The sequence below is a fragment of the Channa argus genome, chromosome 17 (genome assembly GCF_033026475.1).
Source record: "Channa argus isolate prfri chromosome 17, Channa argus male v1.0, whole genome shotgun sequence".
Taxonomy (NCBI): Eukaryota; Metazoa; Chordata; class Actinopteri; order Anabantiformes; family Channidae; genus Channa; species Channa argus.
The window spans coordinates 9,948,715-9,967,691 of record NC_090213.1 but is presented as its reverse complement, the minus strand read 5'-3'; the positions used below and the strand labels follow the sequence as shown (position 1 = coordinate 9,967,691).

The 18,977-nt window shown below is 39.7% G+C and overlaps 1 protein-coding gene across 11 annotated transcripts in view; it reads right to left on the bottom strand.

The window, feature by feature from the left end:
- Positions 1 to 7,180: 7,180 nt before the first annotated feature.
- Positions 7,181 to 18,977, bottom strand: part of utrn (utrophin) — a 157,850-nt gene continuing 146,053 nt past the window's right edge. For 10 of the 11 annotated variants that reach the window (XM_067482977.1, XM_067482976.1, XM_067482979.1 and 7 more), the window contains 6 exons: positions 15,731 to 15,892; positions 14,634 to 14,871; positions 11,350 to 11,425; positions 11,017 to 11,100; positions 9,517 to 9,542; positions 7,181 to 8,520 (listed from right to left, as the gene is read on the bottom strand). In XM_067482977.1, coding sequence (XP_067339078.1) covers positions 8,512 to 8,520; positions 9,517 to 9,542; positions 11,017 to 11,100; positions 11,350 to 11,425; positions 14,634 to 14,871; positions 15,731 to 15,892 — 595 coding nt within the window. In that variant the 3' untranslated portion in view covers positions 7,181 to 8,511. The remainder of the gene's footprint in view (positions 8,521 to 9,516; positions 9,543 to 11,016; positions 11,101 to 11,349; positions 11,426 to 14,633; positions 14,872 to 15,730; positions 15,893 to 18,977) is intronic. The other variant, XM_067482978.1, reaches the window with a different exon arrangement.

Sequence of the window (18,977 nt, the reverse complement as noted above, 5' to 3'; positions counted from 1 at the left end):
TCGGTAAACTGTGACAGCATGAGCCAGCATGAAGGATGCCAGGACTCTAAAAGTGAAGCCACTACATGGGAATCAGCCATCAGTCATTTAAATTTCTACACCTTCACACTCTTTTGCTTGACATGTCAAAATGTGCTTGTGGACTCTTAGCCAGTGTATCCAGAAAGTAACACTGTTTCCACCGATCATCCTTGATATGCTTCTACAACTTGATTGGAGTCCACCCGTGGGAAGTGATTTGGAAAAGCATACACCCGTCTATATAAAGGTCCCTTGATTAAAAACATGTTCCAGAGCGCTCTGGACCTCAGACTGGGGCAACAGTTCTTCCTTTAACAGGACAACAACCCCTATAAGCCCACAGCCGAGCTTGAGAGGTACTGCAAAGAAGAACGGGAGAAACTGCCCAAACGTAGGTGTGCCAAGCAAAAGGGGCTGAATACTTATGTACATGTGATTTTTTTTATTTTTTTAAATAAATTCTCAAAAGTTTCAAACAAACTTCTTACACGTTGCCATTATGGGGTGTTCTTTGTGGGATTTTGAGGAAAACAATGAATTTAAGCCATTTTGGAATAAGCCTGTAACATGAACAAATGTGGAGAAAGTTAAGTGCTGTGAGTACTTTCTGGTTGCACGACGTAGGCTCCACACAGCTGGGTCTCTCTGACAGTGACATCTGAGCTACAGCTTGTAGTCCACCGACATGACAGGTGAGCCCCCTGAGGCCCGATCATCCCAGCTAACGTCAATCAAACACAATGGCGACAAATCGATCTAAAAATACAGATGATTGCTCCTGTCTAACCTCTGTCTCTTGTTCCCTCTCAGTCCTGTCAATGTGTGTGTGTGTGTGTGTGTGTGTGTGTGTGTGTGTGTGTGTGTGTGTGTGTGTGTGTGTGTGTGTGTGTGTGTGTGTAGGTGTGTGTGTGTGTGTGTGTGTATTCCTTTCTGTGAAACAGCTCAAGCTCTGTCAGGCTGCAGTGGGATCATAAGTAAGCAGCTCTTAAGTCCAGACCCAAATTCTCAAACTTCTATTAAATCACATACAAAGCTAACTGGATCAGCTTGAAGCCGCATCTCCGACCCTCAGAGCCAACATGTAAAATGACTCACTGGTCAGGTCAGTCGAAAGAAAAACTTCACAATTGCAATATCGAATCTTGCAACCAAAGGGGACGTTACTTGCCCTGTTCACAAGCTACTTTTCGTTTTACAGTTGGGTAAAATGCACTTGATTAAACAGGTTTTTAACTACTCTGTGCGATTTTATTGCTTCTAATATTATTCCATATAATTTGATTTATTTTACATTTGTTTCATTTTACTTTTACTGTATAATCATTACTGTATCTTCTGTTTGGTCTTTTGTTATAGCACTTTAGTTAAATACTTACTACTTACTTAAAAAAAAAAAGTAAATTATATAAATCATTTTTTACTCTCATCAACATGCTGGTGTTGTGCTAACTGGGCCCTGAGCTCAATGGCCATGAGCAATCTTTTAATAATTCAGAGTGTTTCTCATTCACAAACTCAACTGTTGTGGTGAATTAACCACAATTTGTAGCCACAGAGGAGTGATGAGTTTACATATTTCTCTGGCACAATGTTTGTTCTGAAAGTCAAGGGTGGAAGGAAAAACACTTGCCTTTTGCTGGACTTTGACTTTCAAACACAAGGACATTTCTAAAGCAAGTATCTGCACACATTGGATGTGGCTATTGGCTTAATAACTTGGTGTTTTAAACACAACCCAACAAACAGCTCATATTACTTTTAGCAACCTCTCATACAGCTTATACCAAATGCACATGATAATTCATTAGAGCCTGAGCATGTGTATCTTAATGTGCCCCGATCGGTTCACCCTGGCATCGTGACAGCTGGGCTTTAAGTACTGAGGAGGAATATCAATGACCTGCCTGAAGCTCCATGCTGTGGAGCACTGTGGTAGCAACATAACCACAACTTGCCCACTTTGAGTCCAGCGGGGACGGTTGCATATAACCCCTGTTTCTCCCAATTCATGAGTATTGATTAGGCAGACTACATACATAACTTTCAAGCAGAGCGAGAAGTAATGATGAATTAATGAACAACATAAGAACATCAAAAAAGAAGAACCCAACATCTCAAAAAAAAGCATCTTATAAAAAGTTAAACAGTCACAACTTGCAAAGCTGTGGCTGCAGACTGCCAAAGTAAGACTTTATTAGGAACATAAAAATGATATAAGAAAGTGGACTTTATATAATCGGGTTACGCCTCTATTTACTTTTACACCCACTGAAGGAAACGCTGATTCGGGACAAATGCCCAGAATATTCTCTGAAGCTTCCAAAATGAAAACTCTCAGTCAGTGTGGTGCCAGAAGAATGCCCAGTGCAGTTAACTTGTTAATATTCATTGTCAAAGAGAGAGCTAATTTGGTGCTAATGTTAACTCACCATGTGTACTCAGCACCTTCTGGAGATTTGAAGTGCACAGAGGACAATAAACTTCAGCAGATAAGAACTGCTAGGGAACTGTTAAAGTTGTTCATTAGGAATCAAGTTTGACTCAGTTCGTCTGAGATGAACATTTATGTTGAGAACCACTGTGTCAGCATAACAGAGAATCAACTGCTGACATGATGATGATAATGATAACAGAGACCAGCTCCTCTCGATCAGTTTTAGCTTCTCCCCTCTAGGTAGCTTGCCGTGTACTCTCACACCTTCCTCCCTCACCCTCATTTCCATATTTTTTGGACTCCCATATCCCGCACAGGTCCTGAAGTGTCCCATCTCCCCCCTTCCCAACATCTGTTCCCTGTGTTTGCCTTCTGCCAGGGGCAGCTACCAGCCAAGACACCCATACCATCAACAGCAGCTTTGTCGCTGCCTGCCAAGCATCTGATCAAAGGGGACAGCTGTTGAACGGATCTGCATGCCAGCCAGCTTTGCTGCATGAATGAAAAATGGGCAGAGGAAGGAAAAACTAAAACATCCAGCAGCATGAGCACAATGCCTGGTTGATGGTTTACAGCTACGCACAAAACCTGGAGGAATCATCATAGTCTCTCTTTACCCAAAGAAAAACGAAATAGCAGATCACAGATGGGTATAGGACAAAACAACAATGAAACCACATAGATTAAATAAAAGATTACGTGACATCCTGTGAGGGACGCAGATACCTAGTGTGAAAAAGTAAGAAAAGACCCGTAGTACAGTTAAACTTATGTGTAGGGCAGGGCAAGTACAAAGTCAGTCAAAAATTGTCATCCATACTTAAAAGGAGGTACCCAGGGCAAGTGTGGGGCAAAGGAGAGCTTGGATACAAGAAATAAAAGGGCTGTTCTTTCATAGATGTTAACCTAACTTTTCCAACTGTTCCCCTGAAATCAGTAAAGTTAAATGGTTAACTTACCTTTGCGAACGTGCATAGCTGGTCTGTTTTTTAACACCTTGGAGCAAAGTCTGCCTTGTTTGAAGTTTGCAGATGAAACAAACTGCCGGCTTTCCAGCTGGTGACATTTATTCTAAGTACAGTAAAATCAAATTAGTATAGCAGCTGCACACACAGGGCGTCCACATGCACATCTCTTCTCCCTAAAGCTTGAATTCATTTAAGTCACATAAAGAAGTTAGAGATAAGTATTTACTTAACACCAATATGTCTGAAAAGCAAAAACAAACAACAACAACAACAACAACAAAAAAGAATCACACACCGCCGATGCCGTTATTTTAGTTTTTATATTCATTCAGAAAATTAGCAATAAGTGTGTGTAAACAGAAATAAGGAATACTACAGTGTGTACTCAGGCACAGCAGTGTCAATAGGTAGACATGCTTAAGTGTCAGTGTTTAGAGAGAAATGTAAAAATCAAAGAGGTTCAGCTGAGACTCAGGGGAACATCTTGAGCTTTGTTTGTTTTTGACTTGATCTGTGCTGTTGCATCGGTGTTGAGGGGATGCTGGTGGTATATTTTTCTTCTCATTGATATAAATGATTAATATTAGTATGATGGGGGGGGGGGGGCTTAGAAAACAGTTAAGCATGATATGTTTTTGATATTCATGGCACTATTACAGCCTGTGTAGCAAAGATCATACGCAGCCTTTTTTTTTGTCACTGGTTGTACTCTAATAGTGTAATGGTGTCTATGAAACCACAGGATGTACTCTCTCCATCACATGCGTTTTATGATAGGTTAGTGCTATGAAATGGTTTTTGCTTATTATAGTGCCCTGCTGATTTATAAGAGCATTGCCTGATAGCTCTCTGTGGAAGCGAATGATAGGTCAGATAGTTAGATAGACACGAACAGGCTGCTGAGCTTCCATAGGTCTCCTCACCCATTCTTTGGCATTTATTGTCTATTGTTAACTGGGAATTGGACAAGATTTATTAAGAATGTTAAATGGGAAATGGTCAGCTCAGCCTATATAATAGCACTATATCGATTTTTTAAATCAGCATAATATTGATTGTACATTGAACTACTTCAAATGCTGCTTCATCAGAATTTAATATACGTTTTACCTGTGAATCTTTAAAGGAAAGAAAATTAAATGGATGCGGCATGTTACAGCAAAAACCGCGAAGTTACCGTACATAACTAATCTCTTTCAAAAAAAAGAAAGAAAGAGAGGATATGTAAACAAAATTAATGTTGCATAACACTATTGGTGGAGCTAGAAATTTTTTTTCCATACCTGATGGAGGAACATAACAAGCCACCTCATAACACATTCATGCAAGCCACGAGGTTTTAGTTCACACAAAGATGGTGAGCTACCAAGGCAGGAAGTAGTATTTTGTTTAGCCAGATGTGGCCTCTTCCATTTCACATCAAGGATTTCACAGGGTTTGGTTTCTGGGAAATTTGGATTACTACCTTATTTGTGTTGAGTGACTGAAGCTGTGAATGTGACTTTGCCTACTCAGCGATTGGCAACAGGTGCACAGTGGATTACAAAGCAGCAGGTGTGTAATTAGCAATAAATGTCTTGTTCCCGTCCTGGATTTCTTTTCATATGTGTTTGTATCTCACCTGAATTTAAAAATACAAATGACCTGGGAGCAATCTTCAATACCAAATTATTATATTAATGTTTAATCCAATTTAAAGGTTGTACTTCCAAGTAGGCCCGATATAAATACAATATTCAACATTTAATAGGACCCTCAGTTCCTTGGTAAGTGGATTAACTCACAAAGACCTGGCAATAGATTCTGGGGGAAGTGAAGTATATTTCCCTCTACTTTTCCACTTTACCTTAGTCTGATGAGAACCTTAACTTTTACCCTTACCAGGGATCTCTAACCACTTTCAAGTGTAACATTATACTTAAAGAAACCTTTATACAATCTAATCTTTTAAGACAAAATGGACACGTAGTACCGAGAAAAATGGAAATTTGAACACTGAATGGATTATGTTTGGGGGTGATTGAAAGCTGCAAAGTAACTGAGTGTAGTGAGGTCATTTTGTCAGCTATTTCCAGGATCCCGAATTGCATTTCTGCATTAACTTTTCCAGAAGTGGTCTGCACATAACAACTTCTTGGCTCCATCTTCTGAAGAAGATGAGGAGATGAAGAAAAAGCTCTGAAACAGATACAGCCTACTAAACGGACCTCGGACCTGTGTGCTGTCAACTGTCCTAAATGTCACATTTCCCCTTTGGCAAAACAGTCTGACTAACCCTTATTTTTTTTTTAATCATTCACCACTTTTCTGCGTAAGGACCATCACAGCCACAGGAGGCTGCTATGACAGTAGGCCTTTACTCTTCCTGTCTGATTAAAATCAAGGACACGTCTGGCAGAGGGATGTCATTCAGTTCCCTAAGGTTTAATCTGCCACACAAGCAAACATCAGTACCTTACCCATGCAGAGTCAGAGAATTTCACTTACATGTTTATTTTATTATTATTCCAACATGCAGTATATGAGTTATGTTTTATTTGTGCTGCAAAAGGCCAATCTTTGCTCATTCTACCAAGCAAATTGCATCTTACTGGAGCTTGACAGTCACAAAGAGTTGCTTCTGAGCAGGATTAAAATACTTTGGAAAGATTGCTGATACCTCATTCGTTTCATATGACCAGATAGGAGTTACAGTAATTAAACCAAATCCGCCTTCACACATAGTCTACTGTATTTGTCACATTAATATTAATAGCAGCACCAGCATATTAATTTCTTCGTAATGGGATCCACTAAGGACTAAGTATTTACTCTCCCCTGTGTGTGTCCCAGTTTGTTTGTTACTCAAAAACAAACTGATTCCTAAAGTGTATTACAGACTAATTAAGGCACTTCAAGGAGCAGAGGGCACACTGTACAAAAGGAGCCAGAAAAAGTAGCCCAAGATCCAATTAGGCTGCACTACAACTTTGTTACTGTTGCAATAATGTAAAGGTTTTGGCTGGACACAGATCATACACATTGCATTTAAGAAGAAACTAATCCTACACAGCAAAGTAATCTCTTCCCAAGTGTCTACAAAAAAAAAAAAAAAAAGGATACTGTACATTTTCTTTCTCAGTGTTGTTGAACTATGGCTTTTTAACATTTTGTAATAAAGAAAGAAAGTACTGAAAGGTTAGGAACAAGTAGTTAAAGTTAGGAAACAAGCAATTTGACTTTGGTGTGGTCCAATAATTGCAATCCTAAGAGTCCAGACAATTTCCTGTTGGGACACAATTTAATCTGACAGGTTAAATGAGCCAATTTTACTCAACACAATCACTTGTGTGGTCAAATTTAATTTACACCACCAACAGGAACAGCACAGCCAAGCAAGGTAAATGTCTATAATCAAACATCACACAAGAACTTTAAGCACAATTTATGCATGCAGCCACAAGGAAGTAATGTGTTTTAAATGGAGTAAAAGGCAAAAAGGCCAATTAACTTTAATTAACGTTCATTTGGACTTTTCAGTTTCAGTTGTCATTGCAAACACAAGCTCTTCCTGCATGATCACTATCTTAGGTAAATAATGGTCGTGGTGGGAGGACACTGAGGAGCTGGCAGTAATGAAGCCAGGTATGGGTGAATAATATGTGCATCATCTGTATTGCCTTTACATATTTACGTCATTGATCGACCACAACAGTCCAAACAATTCAATAAACAGAGGAGACAGTAAGCACAAAGTAACAGGAAGGGGGGTGCAAACTTGTTATAAAAATTTTATTTAGAATAAAACAATGTAGCCATATTACACGTAGTGTGGTCAAACTATTGTACAAACCTCAGAAGAAGTGACACAGTTCTGTCATGGTACGGGTCATCATGATCGTAATTATCACCAACATCATCACCAGTCTACACTCAGAGGAGGTTATAGTAGTGTTGTTCAGTCTCACAAGTTTTACAGGATAGCATATAGCACGACAACACAACGCAGTGAGAAACCAGTGGTAGAAGGCCAGTGGAAAAACCAACAACATATTTATACTCATCATAATGGGGGGCAAGCTTCAGCAGGCCACAGACCCATTGTGGTACAGTAATAGTAACTTTTTTAAACTTGGTATCTCCTTGTTGCAGTGTACACCAATACAGTAAGCTAAAGCTTAGGATGCTGAACCAGGTTGTTCTTGTTCTGTAAATGATCACAACGGTTTTAAACAAATTTACGAAGCACAAAAACAAATTGGTGTCTATGAGTCTGAGGTAGCAAGGCAATCATGGCTTTCCTCTGATTTCTGAACATACATCTTTTAAAAAAAAAAAACTATTCTACATAAGTGGGCCTCTTACCAACCCAGATTCATATCAACTTTAGATTAAATCTCTATTTATCTAAAACTTCTCTCTTTATACACAATCCCACTTTAATTCAATAACTCTTATCATTGTCTTCCACTCGTGGAATGACAAACTGTATAGGCACAGAAGGGAAAAGGTTGACATTAATAAATCAAGTTGACACAAAGTCTGCCGGCATATCAATGCTTTAAAGGGGAACTTGACATCAAGCATGCTACAATACCGATCATCAAAACAAATCAGACGCTTTGAGAAGTGACAGTGTAAAGCTTAAAAATGATCCTTTTAGCTGCTGAGTGTTATTACTTAGCAACCGTTCAAGCTCCCAAACTTGGAATAAAATATATGGCTATTTTTATTGATAATAGCATATGGGGGCTGGATGGTACAATGTTGTGGCATGACAAAAAATGTAACAGTTTAATTCCCAGTGAGAACAAAAATGAACAAAAACAAAAGTATATTTTACTATACCAAACCCCACGTCCATATATACTCATCTGCATGTCTCAACAAATCTCTCACAAATGAACTCTGTTCAGGTACAATCTACACATCATAAAATGTACAGTTTGCATAGTACAAGACAAGATGGTAAAAGTAGTTAAGTTGTCTGGTCCTGTGCGTCTTTGGGATTTGGAGTCGGGTTGCTCCTTTGTTTGGGAATGGTCCTGTCACTTCCAACACCTAGTGCTCAGTCACTGACAAACACGCTATCCTACGTGGGGACTAGCTTCACATCACCTGCAAAACACAGAAAACAAACATGAAATGATCAGTGATTGATCAGAAAATAAAAGTAGCCAGAATCGCTGAGTGTGGTGAACCCGCCTCGTTTCTCTTCATCATGACATCATTGTGTAAAAACATCAGAGGTTCAATCAAAGCAATCGGATTGGAAAGCCGGTAAATGGACTCCAGTCGCTCAAGTCAGTTACAGTCCATTAGGAGCTCAGAGTGGAGGCAAGGAGGTGGGTGTGGATGATGCAGGAGAGATGGTACAAAGTAGAGCCGGTCTTCTGAGAAACTGAATTAGGCAATCAAACTTACTTGAATGCCTTTCCTCAGAAAGTGCACTGAACAGTGCATCAAGGAGTAAAAAGGATGACTTAATACCAGAAAATGAAACGTTACACTTGAGCTGACAAATTAAATTTAGAGGTGTAAAATGCAAGCTTTAAGCCAAAGTGCAATGGGCACCCAAGAGAATATGTGTAACTGCCACCACGAATGGATTTATAGCAAATAGGTAGCTTAACCGGCGTGGAAAGGCATCGGCGGTGTGTGAAGAGATGGGCTGTTAAAAAAAGACACTGAGAGAAAGGAAGAATGGAGTGAGGGGAGAGCCACCAGTGCGGGCTAAATAATTACAGCGGGAAGAGGTCGGTGGCAGCTGCTTTCACAACACCTCTGTCCCAAAATGTTCATTGGCCTCAGACTGAGGGAATGAGAGAAGCGGTTAATGGCACTCTCCAGAGATCCATTAGCCGGCTCTTTCTCACAGGCCACCAAATGTGGAGGGATGAGGCAGGTGAGGGCTACACAGAGGACGACTTTTGTGGCAGCAGCTGTAATTACCTCTAACATGTTGCTCTTCCCTAACTTGTCTCACATTTATAATCGGGTATAATACAGACCCCAAACCCACGCACGACCGTACATAAAACAAAAACAACAACAGAGCTTTCATAAAAGCTGCAAATACAGACTGATTTCCATTACAAAACATCCTCTTCTTACCTGTGGTCTTGAGGAGTGGCTTGAGGCTGTGGGAGACAAAACAAAGAGACAGTGGCGTAGTTTAACATTTGAACTCCTCTGTTCATCTCTGTTTATATAATTCTACACGTCAGCCTCTGGGTGCCTCCCACATGTTCATGCACACTCAGCTCTGTGCCGCTTGCTCCCAGTGCCTCGGAGCTGTGCAGTATCCAAATACTAATAACGCTTGCTGGAGCGTCTGCCAGATTAGAATGGATTTTTAACTAAAGCCCTCTAAGGAATTTAACTCTAAACATATGAAGCAATTTAAAGTCAGTGAGCTATAACTTGCTATTTGAAGATTTATTTTCAAATGTATTTTTAATTTTATTATCATCCCCATAGGTAGATTTTCTTTCAGAGTGTGCTATAAAGAGTAATGAGATAGAGGTCGAAGGTTTTTCCTGATAATATCAAATAACACATTGTAACAAAACCCCAAAGGGTGACTTTAAAATATATGTTTCAAAAAGCATTACATCAGAATCCAAACCACAATGTCACAATGCAGAGAAACTGGCGCTGTCAGACAAAATGATTACAGCTTTCTATTAAAAGGATACTGTATTTACCTCTCTCCACTGTAATACAGCACAACACATTTTGAATTCATGACCAAAGATAAATGCAAAACTGCTTGAGCTGCAATCATTTGTATGTGACACTTAAAAGCTGTAATGAACAAACGCAAACACACATATATACATCACCCAGAAACAAAGCCAAATGGCAATATGAGGGGTGAGGCTGACGAAGAGGAGACAGATGAGGCGTAGGAATGTGTGAGACTGAAAGTGGAAGTAGACCGACAGCTTGACAAAATTAGAAGAATTGAAGGTGACAATCAAAAGGCGAGACCATGTGAAACTGTAGTTTACGTTTGTGTCCGTAATGTAAAGCAGCTTTTTTTTCTTTTGCTAATCGAGTTTTGCTTTCCCTGTACCTCACTCTTAAGTTGGTTTGGATAAAAGCATCTGACTAAATGTAAATGTATTTCTATTTGTGTTGCAATGTCAGACTTGTAAATTGTTGCTAGAAGTTCCTAAATAAAATGAATGAAAAAGAAAAAAGAAAATCAGTGAAATGACTTTAATAGACAAAAAAGGACATTTTTATTTTACTAGAAAGTAATGAGAAAGTGTCATGCGTGGATAAAAGATTTATACACTAGAAATCTGCTCACTAAGGTGATGTATTAAATCCAAAAAACAAATACGTCTACAGACTCCACTGTATTACTTACATCAGAATAGGTAAACCTGAGGCATTTGACATTTTAGTTAAATGACAAAAAGATTTCAGTTTTATATGATGTTTAACATTTTTCTGACAAATCAATGTAAATGACGCTTTTGTAACTAAAAGAAATACAAAATTAAACCAATAGCCGCTGAAGCTCAAGGCAAAACACAAATCTGCCCACTGAGGCTGGGGAGACACGGTGGGAGGGAGTAAGAGGAAAAGGAGTTGGAAACTTACGACTGCATGCGGGGAAGGAGTTGTTAATCTGCTCCATTACATCTGCCAGGTCAGAGTTGCTGTTGTGGGAGTCCAACAGCTCATCTGAATGCACACACACACGCACACAGGGGCTGAATTTCAGTTACCAAAGAACCACTTAAATATGTCACCACACGACAATATCAACAGGTTTCCATTTGCATAGAAATCCTGTTAGTGTGCTGTGAGCTTAAAAACTGTGAAATGTAGCTTGGACAATGATTGGATTTGGAACACAGATCTTAATATACCAAGATCAATAGTAATATGTGTGTTTGTGTGGGATTACACCAGTATTTTTGAGTGTCTCACCTGAGTTTTCGGTAAATGGCCCTCGATCTTGCCCAGTGGGAGAGGACACTCCATTTACTCTTGAGTCCATCTCCGGCTGTTAGAGAGAGGAAGACATAGGGGGGAGGGGGAGGACAAAAGTCTGTCATTACAACATAATTATTCTGCTTGGCATCTGCTTGACAACTTCAAAATGAGTCGTGGCTCACAGCAGCATGCGGAGACGAGGGAATACCAGAGGGAGGCACAATGAAGCTATTGTCATGTGTACAAAAACAATTCTCACCAACATGTCTCTGCCAATGTCCTAAATTAGGTTCAACATGCTACAATATGAATCACACTCAAAGACCAGATATTTTCATTGATTGTTTGTGTTGTAGCCGATTCTTCACTTGTTAGCACAAGCTATTAAAATTAATGAAACCCAGCAAAAGGACAGAATTTAAATTCCAGCATTCCATGTCTGCTTAGAGGCAGAAGATGTGTATTTGTTTTGTCTTTCTATGCACGTGGTCCTGTCCTGACACCTGTAGGGTGAGCGTCTCATTTGAATATCCATCACACCGAAGGCCAATGTATCTGACATTTAGGTTGCCACCACCGTGACTGTGAATACAGATTAACTACCATAATCAAAACAATGATAATATTGCTATTCGCCATACTTTGACTGCGTCTCATCTGTGACAGGCTGTAGATTCAGTTTAAATTGTTGTGGACTGCACTACCCTGTCCCTGCTCCGTCTCACTCAGATATCAGCTACTGTGCTCAAACTGATGTTGCCTGCAGTAACAAGCCCCTGCATGGTTTGAATATCACTGGTAAGACAGTTTCGGGAAAAGGGAAGATTTCAAAAAACTGATAATGTGCAATCCCATGTTTTTTTCGTTTATGGAGATAAACGGGCGCCAAAAATAAATACCTCACATTCAAGTCACAGCAGAGAAGAAAAATCACAGGTGAAAAGGTTTTTGTCAAATGCACAAAAAGACAAAACAATAAAAGAAAAATGCCCAGTTATTCATAAAAACAAAAACCATAATAAGACACATCTTAATCAATTAATGAGACATTAGGGCTTTTGTAACTGAAGAGCTATGGACAGTTAATCAATGGTTAAAAACACGCTTCATTGCTCTGAAGAGAGCATTTGATATCCAGTGACATTTATGGCAGAATACCACATTCCCTTTAGCTTTTCAACTGCAAGAAAACAAATCAATGCCTCCTTCCCCTCCCACATCTCCCATTTTCCTCCTCTTCTCCTTCATCTCTCTGTGCCCCCGGTGCTCGTAAAGGCTAACATCTTGGAAACGTCTCCAGAGCACAGCCAGTGTCTTGAGGCTCGTCTTAGAATAGCTAAGGTCAGGGTTTTGGTCAGCCTTCAGGAAAGTGAATTAAATGTGTGCCATGAAGCTGGCTGGGTTTATTATTCTGCAGCTTGGCAGTTACGCTGCAGTTGATGGAAAGACACGTTGACATATCTTCGGGACTCTAGGGGCTGAAATGTCAAGCAACAGCAGTTCTTATTTAGCACTGCAATGTTTTGTGGATGCAGGTGTGCATGCCAGTATGTTTGCATTTCTTTGTCTCTCAGGATCAGCATCAAAGTCACTTTCCTTAACAATGGGACAACATTGTGTAGAAAATTGTCCACGTCTCATGCTAAACTTAATGTGCACAGAAAAGCAGGACTTTATATTCAGTGCTAAAACACAGGAGAAGAAACAGGACAGTTTACTGTACACAGCTCAATAACGAACGTGATGGAATGTAGAGCACAATAAAACAGAACAGCACTTCCTTCCATCTATTTGATCTTACTTACTAAATTCAGATATTTTACTCTGTGATATGTATTTAATACCAAGTCCTGGTATTACTAAATAGTATAAAATTTAAACTTTCAAAACAGTAATCATATTGCAAACAAAAACCGGATCTAATGTATATATAAATCTGTATGTTAACATCTATACATCTGCTATCTAAAAATGGAAAGCAATCTTCAATATGGTGAAGGCTGGCTGCACAAATAACATTTCATTCCTGTCAAAATGGTAAGCTTCAGCCATGAAAAATCTGCAGAGTCATATCACTGCCTTACTCTGGCCATATTGGTTGTGAGTTATTATTGTGCTTTCAGCTCCACAGCTATCCGAGAGCCAATACCTGCCCCTGTGTTTGCTCAGTCTGATTTGTCAGGATTGCTGGTTGTTTGGCTTGAGGGTTGTGCATTTCTCTGCCACAAACAATACAACTCCAGTGAGCAATTAAGTTGTAATAAACAAATTTTGAAGTTATTGACAGAGGTGATAGAGAAAGATCCTGGATTCCTGGATGGAATGGCAATGGTGCGATTAGGGTCTAATCTAAGTGGTGATGAGCACTTTCTGTTGTCACAGGCACAACCAGTATAAAGACTGAATGTGTTATCACATTTGCCTTTATACCTGGGGGGGCTATTAGGTGGGCAAGTACATACTCATGGTGCGTCAGTGGTTTATTACGGTGACTTTGAAAGAATTCTGCTATTCTACTGGAAGCATTCTGTATCAGCATTTCCCTCCTTAAATTAGTTTTTTCATTTTACGAGCTGCACTGAAGCAGCCCTGCCAGCTGGTGAGTGTCTGAGTGAGTTGATGAACTGTGATTACTGCGCCGTTGCTCGTCAACAAGACTAATGAACCAAAACTATAAATTATGAGACAAATAAACTTTAAACCATGTATGTATTTGAGTGCAATCCTAAAAGGCTGCGGGAAGAGTTCATCTAAAATGATTAGGTTCACTTATGTTTAACAATACACATAACTAAATCACCAAAGATTATTTTGTTGGTTCATGGTTTGTGAATTAGCAATGATGGTCGATATCCTATTATTATTGGTGTAATTAGACACATTTTTGTATGATTGTCAGAGTATTTCATCAAAGTAATTTTAATTAAAGAATGCTAGTCTTTTCTTACTTTAAAGCTCACATGTTAAACCCTCCTTTCAAAGCTGAGAAGCTGCTAACTGGTCTTTATATCAAGTCATTTCATGTACGCTGAAGTGCTTCAGGGTTTAAGTCCTCACCCTACAACCATTCTTTCTGCAAATGGTCTCTTCACAGCTGCAGTTTAAATCTATTATTTGAACCAGTCCACTTGTCAGAGAAAAGCCCACAACAACAACAACAAACCACACAGAGTTGTTTTTTTCTCCACTATGACTATTTTGAAAACATGAATTTTTGAATATCTATCTCTGTCTTACTGCGGCTTCTTGGGATAAAAACAGCACAAATGTAATGTTACCTGGTGCAGTAGCTGTCGGAGCCGGTGGAGCTGGGACTCCAGCTGTTTGTTGTGTTCCTCCAGGATGTGCATGCGGGCCTCCAGCCGACCCTTGTGTTGTCGTAGCAGCTTGGCCTCAGCTAGAAGATCAGCCTCATCAGGATGGGCAGCAGGGCCCTCAGACTCCCACTGGCTTAAAGCATGGGCCCCTCGCTGGCCATGCTGCTCCTTCAGCTGCTCATACTCCCTCTGGAGGGTCCTGGGAAATAAGTATTAGAAAAGTACACGTGTCTAATAATGTGTATGCATAGAACGCATTCATATACCATATAAATGTTTGATGTTACAGGGAGCTGACTTGTATTGTTGTTAGTATTACATATATCTGCGGTATTTATGATATATTGCTGCATGTTTTTTATTACAATCACAGAAACACTCCAAAACAGAACCTTCAATAACTTTTCCTTGAACCCTCACAGTAGGGTACCCCACAAAGGTACATCACTCAGGTTTACCTCAGCTTTCTCTGTAAAATCCTATTTTTAAGTGAATAGTCAAACACAAAGGAACCCCTACTAAATCTCTCGCCTCATTCCCTCCTCACCCCACCTCTCTCATTGCAGAACCATAAGCTGCAGTGCTTTATTTAAGTTGCTATTCATGAGCCTGGCAGTAAAGTCCTCTCTTCCCTTCTCACTCTCCCAGAGCGTCTGTGTATGTATGTAATCAGTGTTAAGTCACTCCAGTCCAGCTACTGGCTGTGCAAAAACATTGTTACAACAATAGATAGTATTGTGACTCTGTCTCTAAGCCATCTCTGTTTCCTAATGGAAGACTTGGCATGTGAGACATGTTGGGGGTGTGAAAGTGTCTGTATGTTTATGTTTTGTGCACTGGAGTGTGACAGTGTGAAAATGTAATCAATGTAATTATTTTTTTTTTATTTCACTTTTTTTAAAACATGCATTCCAGTACTCCGCTATTATTCACTTTTTTATTGATCTTTATCTAATCATGTCAACTTTTAGCAAGTTTGCCCATCTTCCATAGCTTGTCCAAACATAATATCTTTCTTGTATTTTGGATCTTGGGTAATGAGTAAAGTCCTGCAGTACCTCTGTTCCTCCTCCAGACGAGCGATGATCCGCTCCAGCTCCCCTCGCTCCTCCCTCTCCACAGCTTGTAGGATCTGGGCAGGACTCTGGGGCTGACTGCAGGGGGAGCCCTCCCCTACCAGTGTCTGACAGTACTGCAGGATCAAGGCATGCTCATCGTCCCTGTGGAAAAGAATGAAGAGTTACCAAGAAGTCCACACATCATGTCCATACTAATCAGTTCAATTCACCTGTTTAGCCTTAGGGAAACTATGGTTCATAACAGCCTGTTGGTTCTACAAAATGGACATAATTTTGATTACAGCTAGCGACAAATTAATAAGTCTAGTGGCAGCTTTGTTACTCTTACTTGACATACAGTATCTTTGTTGCTTTAATTGTCTAGTTGTATATGTGTCTGCCTCTCTGTGAATTCAAGAGTCCTTCAGTATTAAGTATGTTTTGACCAAAATGACCATCTTTCATTTGGTCAGAGCTAAAAATTACCCATTTAGTGCATAGTTGGCACAATGTCAATGTCATCATACCAAACTAAAGCAATATATATGAGAGCGCATTCAAAAGCATGTACGCTATAGGTAATAAATGCACTTGTTAAGACAAACAATAGGTTACAAAGAGAACAGTTTCTCAGCTACTAATTTAAAGTAAAGAATTGAGGTGGCTGCCATGATATATGAGATCTTCAGCTATTGTTAGTTTGCCATGCTGTAAGCTCAACCATCCCTGGTGGAACACAGATGTGTCAGTCTCTGCTATCTGATAAATGGAATAAGGGGGTTGTGAGGAGATGGAGGGAGCAGAGAAGAGAAGGAGCCTGGCAGACTAAGGGAAAGATATAGAGGGAGGGAGAAGGGCACCTGGTTGTCTATCTGTATGTGTATGTGTGTATTTGTGTGCGCGTGTGTCGCTATCTCTTTACAATATGTGTTATCTCGGGGTTTCGAAAAGGGGATGGCAAGACCTTCCGCAGCCCAGCCATAACTTTCATTGTGAAACAATATCTGAGCCGTCCAGACAAAAAGATGACAACCACCATGCACAAAAAGATGGCAGTCTGTTATTTAAAAGTCCTTTCCATTGCTAAAGTGACTGTCATTTCCAGGGCCATTTTGACAGCTTGAAATAGACTGTGGTTGAAAACATTTAATGGGATGGTGACACCACACATGGCTTTCTTTCTACTGGTGACTCTACTTTGCCTTTTTTTGTAAAAACACATGCAGCCTATAATATAAAACTTTTGTGAATTCTACACTTAGATGTTAGTGATAGCTTTACAGCTTTACGAATGGACTGTTTTCATAAAATGAGTTGTTGAGATCTGAAAACAATACTGCAATAGATCTATTGCAGTATTGTTGCCAGATCTTAGCAGGATTAACAGGACAAGAAATTCAAATGCTCAGATATTCATCAGGTTGTAAACAAATAACAATTTAACCAGATACTTTTTTTCAGTAAAAGATACATTCTATTGGAGTAAAACTACATAAGAATCAAGTTGCAAATACAATAATGGCACATATGAATGATAAGCACAGCACAGCGGTGGAGTGATTTAACGCTGCTGCATCACAGCAAGGTTTTGGGTTTGCATCTCAACTCTGTGTGGAGTTTGCATGTTCTCCCAGTTCTTGCGTGGGAATTCCCAGGGTACACTGCTTTTCTCCCACAGTCCAAGCACATACTTGTTAGGTAATTGGTGAGTCTAAATTACCTGTAGATGTGAATGTGAGTGTGAATGGTTTTCTGTCTGTGTACTGTATATCTCCCTATGTTGGCCCTGAGGTAAGAGGACGAGCTGTCCAGGGTGTACCCCGCCTCTTGCTCAATGATGGCTGGGATAGGCTTCAGCCCCCCCACACCCCTTAACAGGTAGAGCTAATACAGATGATGGATGGTTGGATGAAATTCCAGTATTTCTATACTCCTAAATAGGTAACGAATGCATCAGATAAAAGTCAGTTCCTTTTATTTACTGTAAAAGAAGATAGAAACGTAAAGTCTCAAAACTAATTGTTTTTTCCCTGAGATATATTTTATTTGATTCAAAAGTTGCATCTGCTTTCGAACATAAAACTGGCCTTCACAAGCTAAAAACTGTGCTGTACTTCTGGCCACACCTCACCTCAGGCCCAGGCAGATAAACTTGGCACCGTTAAAAAAATGCACACAAACTTTACACAATTATATCAGAGCAAGATCATAACTAAGCAAGTGATCCATGGCAATAATGAGTATGTTAATCTAATAAATGCTGGAGAGTAAGCCACCAAACTGAAATGTCTAAAATTTTACAAGACACCCTTAAATTGCACAACAGGAGACAATCAATAAGTATTCAGAAAATATTCAGAATGCCATTATCACCACATGTATCATATGACAGGTTAAAAATAGGAAGAGCTTTCTTTCTCAGAAATGACAGTAATTATATTATTTTGTGACCAAGTACTGAGGTGAGTGGATAGCTATGAGGCTTTTACATCTTCTTGCATAAAGGGAACAATATAACCAACCAAAAGCCTTCAACATAGTTCACTGAGGAGAAAAAGGGTTTTGTCATTAAGTGGTCAAAGCTCCTCATACAATTTAAAGCTTAAAGTTTAAAGCAGCCTTTCCTTCCTAGAATGGGATTTGCGTCACTTTCAACCTTTGTGTATTTTGGTAAAATAAAAAGCACTGATAAAAAGAGGTACAAAATAAACTCTCTAATCAGTGAGCAAACTTTCTATACCCTCAATCAAAGAAGAAGAAGCATTCGCTGTTTTTTTTATCTCCTATAAACAGTAGCTCTTCTTCGCCTTTTATGTTTTTCTTCCACTTATTCTTTGTTCAGTCATTACTTTCTTTTTTACACAAATGTAACTTTTCTAGTTTCTCTGCAAATTCATAGGCTTGCATGCCTTGTTATTTATCAGTTTCACTGTTTAATGTGAAGGCTGAGTTACATAACAATGACACAGGAAAGAAAGCGAGCTAAGACAGAAAGTGTAATTTCACATTGCCACTGCTGCAACATGCAGCAATACACCAACACACACACACACGTCTAAACCATAGGTATGCTGTGACGAGGGAGACAGGGATGATGAAGAAAGGCTTCGGTCCTCAAGAAAAAGTTGAAAATAGGTGACAGTGCTGTCTGCTGGGGCTGGGGGATGAGGACCTCACACAAACTGAGTGACCAATTAGGCAGGTTCCTAGCAAAGAGAAACTGCAGCAGGACATCATGGTTGGCAGG